The following is a 17,859-nucleotide window of genomic DNA, read 5'->3' as shown; positions in this document are numbered from 1 at the left end:
ATACTCAAGTCACATCCAAACAAATTTAGAGATTTTAAGTTCATTGCTGATGATACAACACTGTTAAGGGAAGATGAACAGGGGTTGCATGGCTTGGTGAATGCCTTTCGCTATGTATACAGAATCAAAATATAAGTGAATGTGGCTGGTAAAAAGAGAAATGAAGTCATAGACGAGATGAGAACAATCAGGAACGGGAAAATATGAGTGGTGTATTTAGGTGTGTGATAAGTACGAAAGCCTGGACCCCGGTGGATGGTCATAAGCCGAGTAAGAGCTGTAGCAATGAGTTTTCTGAGAGGAGCATGAAATGGTGAGAGAGATGACATAAATAACGACGTAAAAGAGCTGTGTGATGTAGATGTGACTGAAAACATCAGAAATACGACGGGTTTGGTCTTGTGGAGTGGATGAAGAATGAGAGTGTAAGTGTGGTGGAGATGGGAGAGAGAGATCGAGGGTGAAACTGTGGGATCTTTAAGTTATATGAAAGTGCGGGGGTATGAGTCTCAGGAAGGGCTGCCTAATGCCTAAGGGCAGTGACTGGATGACATGGAGGCGATTTGTTCGTGGCAACCCTTATGTTTTACGGCATCTGGCTATAGACAGAGATGTTCATTAATCATAATGGCAAACTGCACAGAAATATGGCAGGCCGCTGTGGCCGTGTGGAAACCGTCCTGCATTCCCTCGAGAATGTTGACATTCTTTGTGTTCAACTGCTTGTAGAATTCTAAATATTTCTCAATCCTGACTATTACGACAGTTGTGAACATAATAATAACTCACTCTTCAGACTGTACACTCAACGAATGACATTATACTGCTGTCATGTCGCCATAATGACCGACCTCCAGTTTATTGATGTCACGAATGGTCACGACTATGGGGGTCAAACGGCCCAACGTTTATGACACGACAATCAGTGGGCTGTCGAGAGAAAATCCTCTGTTAGCATAAGAATATATGGCTAGTACAGTAATATACCTATAACTTACCTACAGTATGGCGAGAACAGCAAGAACACTACTATCACAGCGTGGATGCAACTGTCCCCCTTTTGCGTCCTGTAGTTCTATGGGCCTCTTCCCACAAGGGGATGGGAAAGGTCTGGATATATATATATATATATATATATATATATATATATATATATATATATATATATATATATATATATATATATACGCACACGTTCACTGCGTCTGTATCGGGGTGTGGACTTCGCAAATCAGTGAATAAACACATAAATTTTTAATTAATAAAATAAAAGTTAAGTTCCACATGACAAAAAAAAATTCGCTCTTATCGCTGCAGTGTCGCCAGTCTCCACTAGACAGTCAGCTGAGAGCAGTTAGCTAACGAGTAATGGTTACTTTTATTTTGCTAAACAATTTTAACGGTAATAGGTTAGTTGATTGTTGCAGTCAGTTCTTACATTTTCCCGTATATGTAATGTATATTATCAAAGGATGGGAGTGGGGAGGGTGATTATAGTCATTTTAATCACTAATGTACTGTTGATATTCTCCTGCCGGAGGCTTTACTGTTTTACTTGTATCAGTAACAAAAATTTCCAAACCGTATACTTCCTTCTATTTGTTTTAGCAGTTAATAGTACCGTAAGGATCCTTTGGTGAACCTTTCCCACAGGGCTAGACGTAGATGACTGAAATACTCTCTGTAACTCAATTACTCAATGGTCAATAGAGAAGAAGAAGAGGCCGAAGGTGCAGGGAAGGATGTCATCTGCTGCCTCTGTCTTCCTTCACGAAACTTTTTGAAACACTTCTCTGGATGTTTGTGTTCTTTCATCAAAGCATCAAGGTAAATATGAAATAATAGTTTTCACAGGAACAAGTGTCGTTTATGTGTAACTGGTGTTGCAGTGAACGATAGACCTATCATTTGTGGTGAAAATTACTCAGATTTCACAGCATTTATATATAGTCACGGATTTTTCTTCACAGTATTTATTTATAATCAAATGCAGATGACGAAGGCTGCAAGTTTTATAACTATCATTAAGGTTAATATAATAAAAAGCTTTGTTTATACCCAACCAGGTGAGTAAACAGTTCAGTGACATGGTTAGATAGCTAACAGTAGTCTTATCCCATACAGTATGTTGCCATTTTTATTTTTATTATCTTTTCTAGTTTAATCCACAGTTCCACTGGTATATATAGACAGATTAATAATTTTCCATAGTTCACAGTGTCAGCTGTTTGGGAAATTCACCATTTTGGAATAGATCCACAACTTGTAATGATATTTACTGTATTTGACCATAGTTTTGTTATTTTGTTTATTTTTTTATTGGTCATTATCATCATCATCATCATCATTCAGACCTTCTTTCCCACCCCAGGGCAGGGTGAGGAGTAGCAATGTCCAGACAGCCCAAATTTGCCCAGTCCTCCCTACGTGTCAACAAGTGGGTTGGTGGAGGGTTAGTGCTGCTCCCCGTAAAACAAATATCTCAGAGTCAAATGGCCACCCCTTATGGGATTGTGGCGTCTGGCAATAGATAGATAGATAGAACAGTGGTGGAGAACATGGAAAAGAACATTGTAATACTTGTATGTTATGCCTAAGTCTGATGAGGAAAGTTGTGAAGAGAGGGAGCAGGAAGACAGGATGATGTGTGAGGATATTATTAATTTAAGGAAAGTTTGAGAAAAAATATATCTTAGATGAACCATAGAGTAGGTTCAGTAAGTTAGCAGGGAAAGGAGAGAGATGACCAGCCCACCTTCATTAGATTTAAAGAATAAAGAACAGATGGTAAATTAGGTCAGAATCCAGACAGGAAGAAGATTGGCAGTTTCACCAGATCTTGTAAAGAGAGAGAGAAAAAAAATAAGAAAATAGGCTAGAAGGAGATACCGTAGATGAATCATAAAGCATGGCACAGTATGGTGCTGAAATATGACTAACAGGAAGAAGGAGCAAGGGCTTGCTAGCAGTGAAAATATACGGTAAATGTCCTCATGGTGTATTTGTCGATTTGGACACAGTTTGGTAATAATAATAATCTATCTATCTAGCTATTGCCAGACGCCATAATCCCGTAAGGGGTGGCCATTCGACTCTGAGTTATTTGTTTTACAGGGAGGGGCACTAACCCTCCACCAACCCTCTTATTGACATGTAGGGAGCACATATGGTTTGGTTAGGTGGTTACCACCCAGCGTTGTAAATGGTTTCATGGCTTACAGGAAACCATTTGGCCTGTCACTCAATGTAAAGCCACTTGTAATGGAAAGAAAACCAGTAAGAAGTGATAGGAAAGATGGGAGAAATGGGAAGAGAGGAGGGCTGGCACAGAAAAAGAATGATAAAGGCTAAGGAAGAAGTAGGCAGCACTACATCAAGTGAGTGGATGATGGTTGCCACCACCTACCACTAATAATAATAATAATAATAATAATACAGTCAAGTCGCTTAAGGTGCAGCTAATTGTTCTGGAACAAGCCCGCACCATAGAAAACCGTGCCATACAAATAGCTAAACTTATGGGAATAATGGAAGTCGGTTCTGGACGTTTGCCCAAAGTCCCTCTTTTCCCCATTTTCCCCCCTCTTTACACACGCACACAATCAAGCAATCAGTCAATGCATGTATTTACACACAAATTAAACACAACAATAAATAATAAAGGGCTTGAAGGGCATAAAGTACTGAACATACCTAACTCCGACGATGATAGTGTTAAAGTGGAAGAGGTAAGGTTGGGGGTTCCGAGGCAAGAGGCGCGTTTCAATCCTTGCTGCGCCCCCACGCCACAGGTAATTTACTTGCCTGGTTCGTTTTTTGGGGGTTGTGGCACCTTGCCGTATCATAGAAAACTATCCCTTAGAAGTCCGCGCCATAGGCGACTTGACTCTAATAATAGTAATAATAATAATGTAATGATACCATAATAATAATAATGTAATGATATTGGTAATAATATTAGTATGATAATAATAATGTAATGATGATAATAAAAATAATTAGTTAATCTTTTGGATATGGCGATGGCAAGGCAGTGTGCAAGTTCATTGACGTAAAAGTTCATTGTGATGTGTTGTCAGCGCAGAAGAGATGAGGGTCACAGCAATCTCAAGTGTGTAATTCAAACGAACAGGTGATATGAAGATGTGAGATGTAATGAGCACATACAAGGATCCTGTCTGGGTTTATTTATTGCAGGGGGTGATAATGGTGGTGGGAGTTTCAGTTATCAGTAGGTTATAGGACTACAGTAATTATATAAGCGAGGTAATGGCATTGTTGTATTGTTACAAATGATGAAGGTAAAGATAATTACTGATGGTAGGAACATTGGTAACTACAGTTCTTTGTCCAGGTGGGATTCATCAGAAGAAATTACTATATGATAATAGGTATCAAAGTGACCATTACTTCCAGGATTAATATGTATGGGTAGATATAGGTAGATAGATACTGTATACTGTTGTGTCTGTTTTAAAAGATTTTTCATTTTCTTCTGTAAAGTAATTCTTTTATCTTGTAGCAGGCATTTAATTGCTTTAATGAGTTAAGTTTAGCATAATCTAAAAATATGTAAAGTGCAGGGTCACTGTAATATATTAATAGTGCATTGTTTATCTGACTGTCGGATTACTTTTCCTTGCAGTAATGATCCAGGATGAACCGTGGACATCGTCTGGCTCTTGGCATCATTATCTTGCTGCTGGTTGATGTTATATGGGTGGCTTCATCAGAGCTTACAGAGGTAAACTTAAATGTTACAGTGGACATTTCCATTAGTGAAACCATCCCTTAACACTCATGATTTATTCAGACAACTTTTTAACCAACAGCAGAGTACTGTATGTTTTGTAATCTGTTATTCCAAACATGGGATAAGGTTTTAGGTAGTTTTTCCACAGGTTTCCATCTTACATCATGATGCACATCCCTGCTTTACAACTCTTTGTTCTTACAGCTAGAGGACAGATGACAAACTTACGGAATACAGTACTATAATACCTTATAACACCTTAATATTGATTTTTTACCAAAAGGGTTAAGCAACGTTGGGTCTGGTTAGTACTTGGATGGGTGACCGCCTGGGAACAGCAGATGCTGTTGGTATCCCTACGTGTCAAGTGGGGTTGGTGGAGGATTAGTGCCCTTCCCTGTAAAACAATTAACTTTAAGCCCTTGGCCACCCCATGTGGGATACATGGCGTCTGGCAATGAATGAATGAATGAACAGCCTTTCCATACTTTCTAGTGAAATGAGTCTTTCACAGGTTACTTGTTGTTAATCTTGGATTACCACAGCTACTTAGGATTTTTATAAACTTACCTTTGAAAGCTATAAATGAGGATTTGGAATGCGTAAATATTCAGCTGACGTCTGCCAGTAGCCGGCCATATTTATTGTTTCTAATGCACATTTTTAAATTTGAAAGCTGGCTGTCAAATGCAAGTGGGGTCAGGTTGGATTAGTTAAATCATTAAGTTTCCTATTGCTCTGACATGGGATACACTGACGCGTCTAGTCAGAGTGATGGTTGGTAAACAGTACAGTCAGTCGGAGAGATTGATCGTCAGTAAACATTGCCACGGGCTACCTGGCCGCCTCCTTAAATACCCTATAACAGGTACTGTATACAGTACAGTATTTTTTTTTTTTTTTCCAATCACTTCTTTCAGCCACAATGGAACAGTTAACTATCTGTGTTGCATAAGTACCAAAATTACTTACATTGAGATCGTGAGTTTGTTGTCGGTGGAATCGCCATGCCCGTTTGATAAAGAATTACCACCTTACTTTGTTGTAAAGGATGTCCTCACTATTTTATTTTCATTTTTACCCTGGTGGCCTGTAATTTTTATGGATGCATTCCTCTGTATGGACAGTCTTTCCTGTGTCCATTCTGATATACCATAAACACAGTAATGAATCATTTTCATTCATCATCATACCAGCCTCCTTTTCCCATCCAAGAATGAAGTGAAGTTGGGCCAGGGAGTGAGAAACTAATCAATAAGATGTATAATTTATAAGCCTTACACTGACTTATTCACCATTTAAGCTTCCACAATCTTGACCATCTTACAGGTATAACATCCACAATGATGTGCTTCACATTACCTATCAGCTAAACACAGTCTGCATATTGTCACATCACCAGATAAAAACAGGGACATCAAACCCATGTCATGTAACTCCTTTGTACAAAATTCTTCCAACCAGCTTGATCCCCTGTCAGATGACTTGCTTTATTGGCTTTCATACCTCACACTCTAACAAGGTCTTTTACCACATCTGACCTCTTCCCACCCTCTGGCTCACATAGATAACCTGCACCCTTTTCACCATCTTATAAACATCTTATAACTTAGTGTGCTTTGTGTCCTTTATTTAATGTCTTGCTTTCTTCGTCTCTACTGTTTTACAGAAAATGGTGGACATCAGTAATATCTATAATGTTATACTGTAACCTATTTTTCTGTACTTAATAGTTTATATATATATATATATATATATATATATATATATATATACTGTACATATGTGTGTGTGTGTGTGTGTGTGTGTGTGTGTGTGTGTGTGTGTGTATGTATGTATGTATGTATATGTATGTATGTACTTTTCTTTTTCAGTACATCTTCAATGACTCTGGGTACGATAAGCCATTTTTTAGCACCTACCTCAAGACCAGTATGTTTGTCCTGTATCTGTTGGGCTTTATATTTTGGCAGCCATGGCGACAGCAGTGCTCCTGCTTATCCCATGCCCGTCATATGTACCAGGTCAGTCACAGCCTTGGCCATTACCATACGGTGTACAGATATTTTAATTTTTTGCCACACTTGTGATGGACAGGCATTAGATCCTGTACAGTACTGAGATGTAAACTTGCACATATAGTACCCCCAGTATTCATCATGAAGTTTGGCTATGGTGCCACTTGCATCCCTGTCAACCTGTCAGTATTACTGTATGATTATCTATTTAATTGGAAGATGAGAATCCCAAAGTGGTCTAGACATGAGTTTGTATATTACAGTACTACTGGCGTGACTGAAAACTCGTTCCACTTTGTATTGTTTCAGGAAGTTGATATTAATGAAGAAGAAGAGGAGTCACTTACAGCAGATAATCAACATTTAGTATGTATTTTATCTGTCCAAAAAAAAATTTTGTGTGACTTTCTGTCGCTAGGTTTAAGTTTGTGTTTGTTGTGTGCTGCATGCATCAATAATTGGTTCACTTGGTTTTGCTTATACTGTATTTGTTTATTCTGTGATTGTAACTACTTGGCTGGAAACTGTAATTTGATAACAGTGTTGACACTGTAAGTAAGTTAAAATGTCTCATTTCCCATTACAGTATTCAGTTTGATTGTATAGCTTGGTATAGGAAACTAGCTAAAGCCATGTGCAGTCACTACCAGCACTCTGGTGTTGAAGGGAGATAGATCACCCACCAGCTTAAGCAAAAGGTGACACAGAACTCCAGTGTGTGTGTGTGTAAAATGAAACTCAGTCATACAGTTAAAGTTACATTCTAATTTAATCCATGATACAGTTGTAAGAAAGCAATTTTTATTTACCCTGGATAAGAGTTTGTCTGAAAGAAATTCAAACAAGTGATGGGTGCTAACTTTGAACATTTATGTGCAAACATCTTAAAACTGAGCTCCATTTGCATTGATGTGTGTTTGCATCTGGTGTTCCATATGTCCATTGTCAACCAGTAATACCATGCGGATTATTCTCTGATGCATAGGGTATATACTTTGTGTGAAATATGTTTATGTATTGTATGTTATTAATCCCATAAATATGTTTGCGTATTACAGAGTGAACCACGGTATGTTCCTCTGAAGTTGCAAGATTCTCAAGAAAAAAGCTCTGAAGGAGAGTCAGATGATTCTTCAGTAAAATCCGTCCGATTCAGTAAACTTACTGAGGTAAGAGTGCTCTGATATTGTGAACAGTCTATCCTCTTCTATCACAGCCATTCAGGGCATTTTTTTTTTATTTTTTTTTTTATTTTTTTTTTTTTGCCATACAGACTGGGAGGGTGTTTCTTGCCAAACCTTTTCCAGTTTAAATCAGATATGTCATTATACTTTGAAATTTTGTGGTTGTGCAAGATAGGGACCACCAGGTCATGTTCAAACTTGTGCCATATAGTCTACTGTATCAGGAAGAAAATGAAAAATATCATCAGACTGAAGTGTTAAGCAAATGGAGGTGAGGTGAGGGCCATGGTTGATTGCAATGTCTCTGGGTAGGAAGAGTGAGAGTTCAAGGCAGGCCAGAGAATTTGCAATCCACCTTGGTGAAAAAAATCTGGCACCTGTTTTTAACTTGACATCATCTGGATTGACTCTATCAGATACATTTATGTGAAGCTGCAGTACATGGTGAATGTTTCTGGCATGTCAGATAGAGCCAGGATATCAGGGGCTTGCATGGTGAGTGAATGGAAGAGTGGCCCCTTGGACTGGGCAAATTTGGGCTGTCTGGACATTGCTACTCCTCACTCTGCCCTAGGATGGGAAAGGAGGTCCGGATCATGATGATGATGATGATGATGGAAGGTGTATGTGATATGTAGGTATGAAGACCCCCCCCCCCACACCAAAAAAAAAAGTGCAACTTGTAAGGCTGAGTGGTGGAGCCAGAATTCTTTGGATTTGCATGATGTGTATGATTATCTGTTCCATTTCACTAGACATGCTATTTATAGTTCTCCTTTTTTCATACACTCTCAGTTTCTTGTTTCCTGAATCCTGCTTCTCTCCATCCATAGGTGGGCAGAAGGACCAGGATGATAATAATTGTAGTTATTATAAGTATATTTAAATCTTGAACTTTTATTAGGGTAATTTTTTACTTCATTATTAGGTACGGCAGATGTCTGAAATTGAGGGGTTAGATGCGATGATGTCTCGTCTGTCTTTCTCAGCCTCTCTGCGAGCAGAACAGCTGGCTATTCAAGAAGCAAATAAGCTAACTGTTAAGGAAGTAATGAAAATTTCATTGATATTTTGTTTGCTGGTAAGGATGATGAGGTTCTTAAAACTGTATGTACTGTGTATGATAAGTGATGGTGGCACTGGCTTTTTTCTTTGAGTAAGCTTCAGGTTTTGGATAATAATGCAGTATTTGTATTGTAATTGCTGTGTAATGTTGTTGTCATATTTCATGCTCACTTTATTTTTTAATAATTGTATTTTTCAGTGGTTTGCAGGGAACTATGCATACCAGATAGCACTCAGTGATACTAAAGCTGGTGTTGTGAATATAATATCATCAGCTTCAGGGTTATTCACCTTGATTCTAGCTGCCATCTTCCCATCTTCTCTAGCTGACAAGTTCACTTTATCCAAACTGTTGGCAGTGCTGATGATGGTCATGGGAGTGGTAAGTAGTTTTGGAATGTTGTAAACATCTGTCTGTCGTCTTGTATATTATATGTGGACTGGTCTTCATATTTATACTTTTCCTTCCCCCCCCCCTACCCATTGTTGATTTATTTTTATTCAGCTTAATAATAATTTTGTGTGAAGAAGGCACTATATAGCAGGACAACCACCTCAGATAACTGACCACCAGTCATATTGGATGTTTTAGAGCCATTCACAACGTTTCAGTGTAATCAATTAATTTAGATGCCCAGTCCATCACAACTTGATCTTGTTGCCTCATGTATGTACTGTGTGGAAAAGTCTTCAGCTGTACATCGCCAGTTGGTACAGCACTTCCTCTGTGTACCCTTTTATGTGTCTTGTTATGAATATTGGTATATATTTCCCATTTTCATTTTTTTTTTTTTTTTTCTGTTGCACCCTGTTTGATCAAAATACAGTATATTGTGTAAGAGATAGTACACTATAGTGTAGTCTGTTCATTTTCATCTGACAAAACTGAATCAATCCTATAACTTGAATATCAAGTCATGGTTGCATGAAATTCTATGAGCCTTTGCTATGAGGTAAGAATGAGTCTCCTTGGTTACCAGTCAGATTAATATTCCAGTCTGGCTACACCCAGCCATCAACGGAGCTGAAAGAAGTTACAGAACTTGTTAGATGAAACAGAACGGATGATAGTAACTCCTTCTCCTGTGCAAATAAAATCAGTTCTTGCCTGAACAGTGATAAAATCTATTATGATTTTCTTACAGGTGTTAGTGAGCTTGGAAGATGTGAGCCAAGAGGGGTCAAAGATCCCACTAGGGGTAGTGTGGGCACTGGTAGGAGCCATTCTCTATGCGTGTTATATGGTCTTTCTTAAACGCAAGGTTCCCACTGAGGACAGGATGGACTTTACTATGTTTTTTGGTGAGAACTTACTTCATTGTATGAAATCTGTTCTGTGTCTTCAACAATGTTTTCAGCAGTTTTAGTCAGTGTTGGAGTACATTTATATACATATCTATCTATCTATCTGCCTATCTATCTATATATCTATCTATCTATATACTGTATATGTATACAGTAATAGTCCTCTCATTCGGCATCTGGTCTTACGGTATTTCTGGTCTTTTGGCGATTTTTATAAATACAGTAGTCCCATTATGAAAGTTCTCTGCTCTTCTGGCACATAGGCTGAGCCAATCGGCCAGTTTGACGCTGTTGGCGCTAGATCCTTCGCTTCTCATAATAATTTAGCACCAAGAAATTCTTCTGTATCTAGCACGTTTTGAAGTCCAGAGTAGCGCGAAAGTTTGAACAGTTCACTTATAGCTTATTGCATTTTAAAGTTGAGCTTAGCGCTTTTGAAGACTTCTGCTTGCCAATCATGCATGCATCATGTGCCCTCATGACTTGTGAGTGTCTGGCTTTGTGAGCAGGACCTTTCAAACATTTGGAAACTTTGTCATGCCATTTTATGGTCGTCCTCTTGGTCTTGTGTTGCACTATGACCTCTGCTAGTGGAAAGCCTACTGTTGTTGTGAAAAAACACATCCATAAGGTGCTGACTATCACCAAGAAGATTGAATTATTTAAAACATTGGACGCAGATGTTCATTGGAAGAAGATAATGGAAGAGTTTGGTGTGAGCTCTGCTGCTATATACGACCTTAAGAAACCGAAGTCCGATTTAGTTCCTAGGGTTGACCAATAATACTTGCCAGGCACTGTGATTGCAATGAGGTGACAGGCCATGATTGCTAGAAACTTTTTAGCAAGATTTCCTGGTTTTCCGGCAGTTTCTGCACTTTAGGCACCTGCTTGGTCCTGAATATGCTGAATGAGAGGACTTTTACTATACTGTATATATATATATTCATTCATTCATTCATTCATTGCCAGATGCCATGTATCCCAAACGGGGTGGCCAAGGCTTAGAGTTAATTGTTTTACAGGGAGGGGCACTACTCCTCCACCAACCCCACTTGACCAGTCTGTAGATGGATATTTTACTTCAGGTTTTGTGGGTCTCTTCAACATGCTGATCCTGTGGCCAGGTTTCCCTCTGCTGGATGTTGTTGGATGGGAAAAATTCCAGTGGCCTAACCCTAAGCAACTGCTGTATATGTCCATCAATGGGCTGATTGGGACTGTTGTGTCAGAGCTGCTGTGGCTGTGGTGGGTAGAAACAGGGAATCTTTGAACAGTATTTTCACTTGTGCTATGTTACTTTAATAGTCAGTGACATAGTGATTGAAGTAAGATATAAAAATTAACTGTATTTAGTTCCTCAGGGGTTAAAAAGTTCCCAGGGAGGGCAGGTCTCTTCTGAATTGTCTCTGTTTAGGTATCTCAGGGTTGTCATATTTAGAACCTCTTTAATGGCATTGACAGTTATATGTCTGTTTGCCGTGTAGCTTTCTAAAGGTTTAAAATTTGAATACTCAGCTGTTTTTTACTACTGTTGTAAAACAAAAGTTAATATAATTATCATCATCGTCATCATCCAAGCCCCTTTTCCACCACCAGGTGGGGAGAGGTGGTGCCCATAGAGCCAGAATGAGTCTGAGTGAATGAGACACTAACCAAAGTTTGTTCAGTTGAATGGGCTAGATTCCCATTCATTCACTATTCATGCCTGTGGAATCCTGGCTTCTCCTGATGGGTAAAAAAAAAAAAAAAAAAAAAATCCACACCTAGCTTCGCACCTACCTATCTGACAGAAGCATTCTAAAGTCTGTCTTGTTAAAAAAGGGCACCAGACCCTGTCATACATTCTGTACATAATTCATCCATGCAGCTCAGTCTCTTGTCAGTTCCCTGGGATCAACAGCTTCCATACCTCTCTTTCTCACAGTCATTATTATATTCCACCTTCTTGGCCCACCATGCTGTGTCCCACCTTGAACTTGCTCAGGTATACCATGTTCACCATTGTTCACACCTGTTCACTCCACATGATCATGCCATCTGTGTCTACTCCTTTCATCTCTGGTTTCTACAAACCTCCTTATTCTGAACCTTGCGTGAATCACATTATTCCTTATCCTATCCACTCTCGTCACTCCAAGTTTCTACAAAGCATGCCACACCCTAACCTGTAAGACTCCTTTTTGTTCACACATAATTATAATGAACATTAATACAAATCAGTTGTATAATTTTCCTTAGTAATTTTTCACTGTTATTTCATTGCTACTTCTCACCATGCCCTAGGTTGGGGAAGGAGGTCTGGATGAAGATGATGATGATGATGATGATGATATTTTATTACATTAAATGTATGTTCAGTAGTCACTTAATTTAACTCTGTTATGTGACTTTCAGCATGTAAAAATGTTAGTGGGTCTTTTGGATGAATGCATACACACCATAACTGTTCTCTTGCATAACTATCTAATGAGCAAACAGCCTTCAGAACTCATAATTATGGATCATTAGATGTGAAATTCAGAGAATATGCAGAGTATTGAATCATCCTTGAATTTTAGTTTTGAATAGGTTGAGTATAGAGAAAATCACACTGCATAGGGTACCATATTAATTGTAACTGAAGAATACTGTATATTTCAGGGGTTGTTTCTTGACATCATCCCTAATGGGCACACTTTCTCTCAGCCTAACCATCCCACTCACCATGGTGGCAGACATATGGCTCAAGGGCATTCGGTACTCAGTCTTTATATACGCTGGTGCTCTGCCCATGATGATGTCATTTATTGTTGTATCACTTCTCACTCATTATGAAAACTGGGATCCCCTAATGGATGGGATGAAGTATATATACAGAAAATGTTGCAGACGGAATCAGTTGTACAGGTAAGCAGCTACAATAATACTGTGTTGTTTCTCATTTTCCAGGTTTGTGATCATTTGCCATCTGTGATTACAACTGCACTTATAGTCTGATGTTGAATTGTAATCATGTGTAGGTTTTTACCATGTAAGATACCTTTGATAAGTTAGGATTGGAGAGATTGGAATACAAGTTGCCACAAATCGGTGGAATCTCTACCATTCTTTACCATGTGAAGAACAGTTACCGGTAATCATATAAGTATTTTCTGGGCACATTTGAACTATGCTGTACTCATTGAAAGTAGGTGAAGGAGTAGAGAAACTGGTGATACCCAATAGATTTTGGCTGTATCAAGGGTTTGTAGGTGACAGAAAGTTACAGAAGTTATAGTTATGAAACACATTACTTGTGATCCTACCACATAAATGAAAGACATTATTTTGTGTAAACTGCAATCAGAATTACAACATTTATAATCCTCATAATGTAATTGGTGGTAGGTGGGGGCGCTTATCATCCACTCACTTGATGTAGTGCTGCTTTCGGGTACCTGCCCTTTCTTCTCTTCCTTCCTTCTCTCCTACCTTTCTCTTCTGTCTTTCTTTACTTCTCTTCTGTCTTTCTTTCCATCATTCTTTCCTCGTCCTTCTGTTTACGGGTGACTCTACATTGAGTGACAAGCCAAATGGTTTCCTGTACTTCAGGAAACCATTTACTATGCTGGATGGTAACCATATAACCATATTATGGTGTCTGGTGGTTTAGTGGATAATTAAGGTGCTCCAATCAGTTTGAGCCTGTGTAGGTTTATATCCAAGGGGTGGTTGGGGTTTGTTGCTCAAGTAATGCCACTTAGAGATGAGCGAGGCTGGTCACTCTGCTCTTAAATGTCAGGACCAACTTGCCTAGCCCTGGGTTTCTACGCTTCTCATGAGGCAACACTGGATTAGATGAATGAATGATTGATAATCCTTTTAATGTAATTTCAATTGCATCCTCAGCTTGGTAGACACTGAAGGGTTAGAGAGGGAGAGTCTGATTGTGAATGGTGTCGAGGTGGATGGTGGTGGTGGTGAAGACGATGATGATGAAGTGGACACAACACTTATCACCACCTCAGTCAACTGCCATGCATCCAACAGTGATGCCACAAATCTCATAACTTCAGATTCTTCCATCACTAGTAGCAACTCTGTTCTTTCGTCGTCAGCAAGTAACCTCTTCACTAATCATGTCTGATGGTACAAAATGTCTAATACATACTGCTACTTCAGGTGAGTTATTAAGAAGACAGTAATTGGTTTTGAGTATGTTTCCATCAGTATCATTAAAAAAAAGAAATTAGGCATTTCAACTCCTCAGCTCTCCTTCATATGCATCAGGATTTGAAGCATTACAGAGCAGAACACTTCAATAAGATAATTTCAAGTTCAGTTGTAATTAGTGCAAATTTTTATTTAGATTGACTTTGTTAAGAAAAATATTTAAAATCTTAAAGCATTCAGATGCCATGTTTCATGGTCAGTAGTAGAAACACTGAATGTAATTTGAAATACAAAATCTACATTTTGTGTCCTCATTATTTACGAGGAGAGCCTAGACACATGAATACTGTGTTACTTTTTCTAGGGGTTTTTGTACTGTCTGCTTGATGTTACATGTCACAGTACCTTTCTCTCTTCAAGGGCTTGGGTAGTAAGAAATGGTATAACAGTTTCCAGTAAGTATACTTTCTAGTTTCTATGCATAGTAGTGCCACAGATGCCATGTACTGTAATAGACTAGTTCATAATAATCCAGTATTACAGTATTTGAAATGGTATCGAGATTTTGGTATGTTAATTCATTCATCATCATTATTATCATCATCTGGACCTTCTTTCCCACCCTAAGTTTGCCCAGTTCAGTGGGCCACGTTTCTGTTCACTCATCATTCAAGCCCACAGAATCCTGGCACTATGATGATTACTTTTCTGCTTTACTTTCATTACTCCCCAGTGATTTTATTGCCAGGACAGTCCTCTTACTGTGGAGGCGTTAAAAACAATTTTCATTTTCATGCTTGTTACAGTGGTAGCTATTCTTTTATATTCTTATTTTCCTTAAAAAAAAAAAAAAAATTACTAGCAAGAGGTTTAGTGTAGTGAATTATTTGCTAAATTTGATACTGGAAATTCCTAATGACACAGCTTATGCTGTGTATGAGTTTAAGTGAAATAATTGAGAAACAAGCATTCTATAATGTTCTTTTGTCAGCCAAGTAGGGTTGCTGATGGAATGCTGTGTGAATGGGCAGTGATTGATATTTTAAATGTATATTATATCCCAAAGTTTGAAGTAGCTGTATGATATGATTTTAACTCCTGGAACCTGGTGACTTATAGTTTATCTTTGAGGTCTCTTGATGATTTTATTCAACTTCAGGAGAGGCTTACTGAACTGGAGGTTAGCTGTAGCTTTCATTTATCCCTTCACTGCTAGGGGAATCACCTCTGCTCAGTAAAATCATCTAACAGTTGTAATGATGAAATTGAACTTCACCAGATTGAAGGAGTTAATATATAGATTTTTAACAAATGAGACTTCAGGAATATTGCTTTAAGAATTGACTATGACACTGAGACACAGTTGTTTGTGATTATAACATTCCTTAAAAGTAGTTAGTTTTCAGTGAATATTTTTTTAGAATAAACAGTATTTTAATATTCAGTGGTTACTGACAGCGTTAATCATAAGCTGCATAATATTAAGGTAGGTTGGTGCAATACATACCGAAGTAGTGTTTAATTTTCATCTTGTAGCATGCAGGTGGGTCTTGTGCCATATCTAAAAGAAACAGTAAGTGCTACTCACAGTCGGAAAAGCAATGCATTCTTACCTAGTACAGTACTTGGGTGGAGATGACCAGATAATAGGAGACAGCAATTTTGATGTGTATTTGAGAGGTACCGCTGGCCACACACAAATATATTTGGTAAGTGGTTCCCTAAGTCAGTTGCCATAATCAGAATGTGTATATTGTTTCATCTGTAACACCATAGAGTATGCACTTTCCCCATGTGTCTGCTTGACTGTTTTGTTCGCAGGTATTGTCTAGTCTTTCTTGTTAATTCTATGCCTTCCTGCATTACATACTTGCACATTTACTTGTATCCCTTCCCCCTTGCCCCGTTGAGGATATATTTAGATTTTTTCTGGATCAGTAGCTTAAATGCTTCAGGCCAGAGACCCATCATGTCACTGTATGTATATACCATATATATTTTTTTCCCACCAATATGAGGTTCCATAATACAGCAGCAGATTAATTTGTTAGCCTATTATTTGTTGTACAGTAATTGTATTTTATATCATGTCCTCCTCCCCTTCATCTTCATCCTACTTTTTTTTTTTTTCCTCACATGCGTGAAGTTGGATTCAGAAAGCAGTGTTGAGAAATGTAGAATATAATAGTGAGGAATCTAATCAACAACATGCCTAATGAAATGGGCCACACTCCCTTTCATTCACCATTCATGTCCCAGAATCTTGGCTCCTCCTCATAGGCACACCTTCCACACATAGCTTCATAAGTACTGTACCTGTCTGTTAGATAGTCAGTCTGATGACCGACATAACTTGTTACGACTCCATACAAAATTCACGGAAAAAACTTTAACCCCTTGTCAGTTCCCTAACTGTATCAACTTCCATATCCCTCTTCCTCGCACACGCATTTGCCATATCTATCCATCTGCATACCAAGCATTATCTTACGTCAGACCCTCTCATATATCCCTCATATGACCACACTATTTATATCCATTCTTACCATACACTATATCCATACCATCCAAGGTAAGCGTGATTTTATCAACTTTGTTGTCCATGGACTGCCATGCAACACATCTTTCATGAATTTCATTGCTGTATCCTGTCCACTCTCTGCACTCCACAGATGTTTCTCAATAGCCTCATCTTCACTGCTCAAACTCTTTACTTTTTGTTTTCATGGGACATTTACTGTAAATATAATCCCCTCCACGCAGAGTAAGTCGACAACTACATTATTTATAATGCTTGAGGCTGGGGACAAAAAAAAAAAAAGTTTATGAGCAGTTGAAACCATACCAAAAATATGTAAACTTCAGCCACAGTGTTCCTCAGTTCCTTCATGCTCATACAGGACAAAGCCACAGGCACATTACTAAGAAAAGAAAAAAAAAAAAAATGCTAGTTAACTACTTTACTGTTTCTTCAGCAGTGCATGCCTGAAAAATATAGAATCATATTTATCGTTGATGGGGGCGCTCGCCATCCAGTCACTCGATGTAGTGCTGTTCTCGAGTGCCTGCCCTTTCCTCTCTTCCTTCCTTCTTTCCATCCTTCCTCCTCTGTCTTTCTTTCCATCATTCTTTTCTTTTCCTTCTATCTATGGGTGACTCTACACTGAGTGACAAGTCAAATGGTTTCCTGTACACCATGAAACCATTTACCATGCTGGGTGGTAACCATATAACCAAATTATGGTGCCTGGTGGTTTAGTGGACAATTAAGGCACTCCAATTGGATTGAGCCTGTGTAGGTTTATATCCAAGGGGTGGTTGGGGTTTGTTGCTCATGTAATGCCACTCAGGGGTGAGTAAGGCTGGTCACTCTCATCTTAAATGTCAGGACCAACTTGCC

General features: G+C 38.6%; 1 protein-coding gene across 1 annotated transcript; it reads left to right on the top strand.

Annotated features, from left to right (window-relative positions):
- The first annotated feature begins 1,738 nt into the window (after positions 1–1,738).
- LOC145412456 (solute carrier family 35 member F5) lies at positions 1,739–14,583 on the top strand. Its single transcript, XM_080282341.1, has 10 exons — positions 1,739–1,827; positions 4,646–4,744; positions 6,628–6,777; positions 7,830–7,940; positions 8,884–9,036; positions 9,220–9,402; positions 10,166–10,322; positions 11,414–11,573; positions 12,969–13,214; positions 14,196–14,583. The coding sequence occupies exons 2-10, from the start codon at positions 4,658–4,660 to the stop codon at positions 14,431–14,433; spliced, it is 1,485 nt and encodes a 494-aa protein (XP_080138467.1). The 5' UTR covers positions 1,739–1,827; positions 4,646–4,657; the 3' UTR covers positions 14,434–14,583.
- The last annotated feature ends 3,276 nt before the right edge of the window (positions 14,584–17,859 follow it).

Source organism: Coenobita brevimanus, chromosome 93, assembly GCF_032717465.1.
Source record: "Coenobita brevimanus isolate Jiangsu-jjx chromosome 93, ASM3271746v2, whole genome shotgun sequence".
Lineage (NCBI taxonomy): Eukaryota > Metazoa > Arthropoda > Malacostraca > Decapoda > Coenobitidae > Coenobita > Coenobita brevimanus.
Note: the sequence above shows the minus strand (reverse complement) of the source record. Positions and strands in the feature narration are given on the sequence as shown.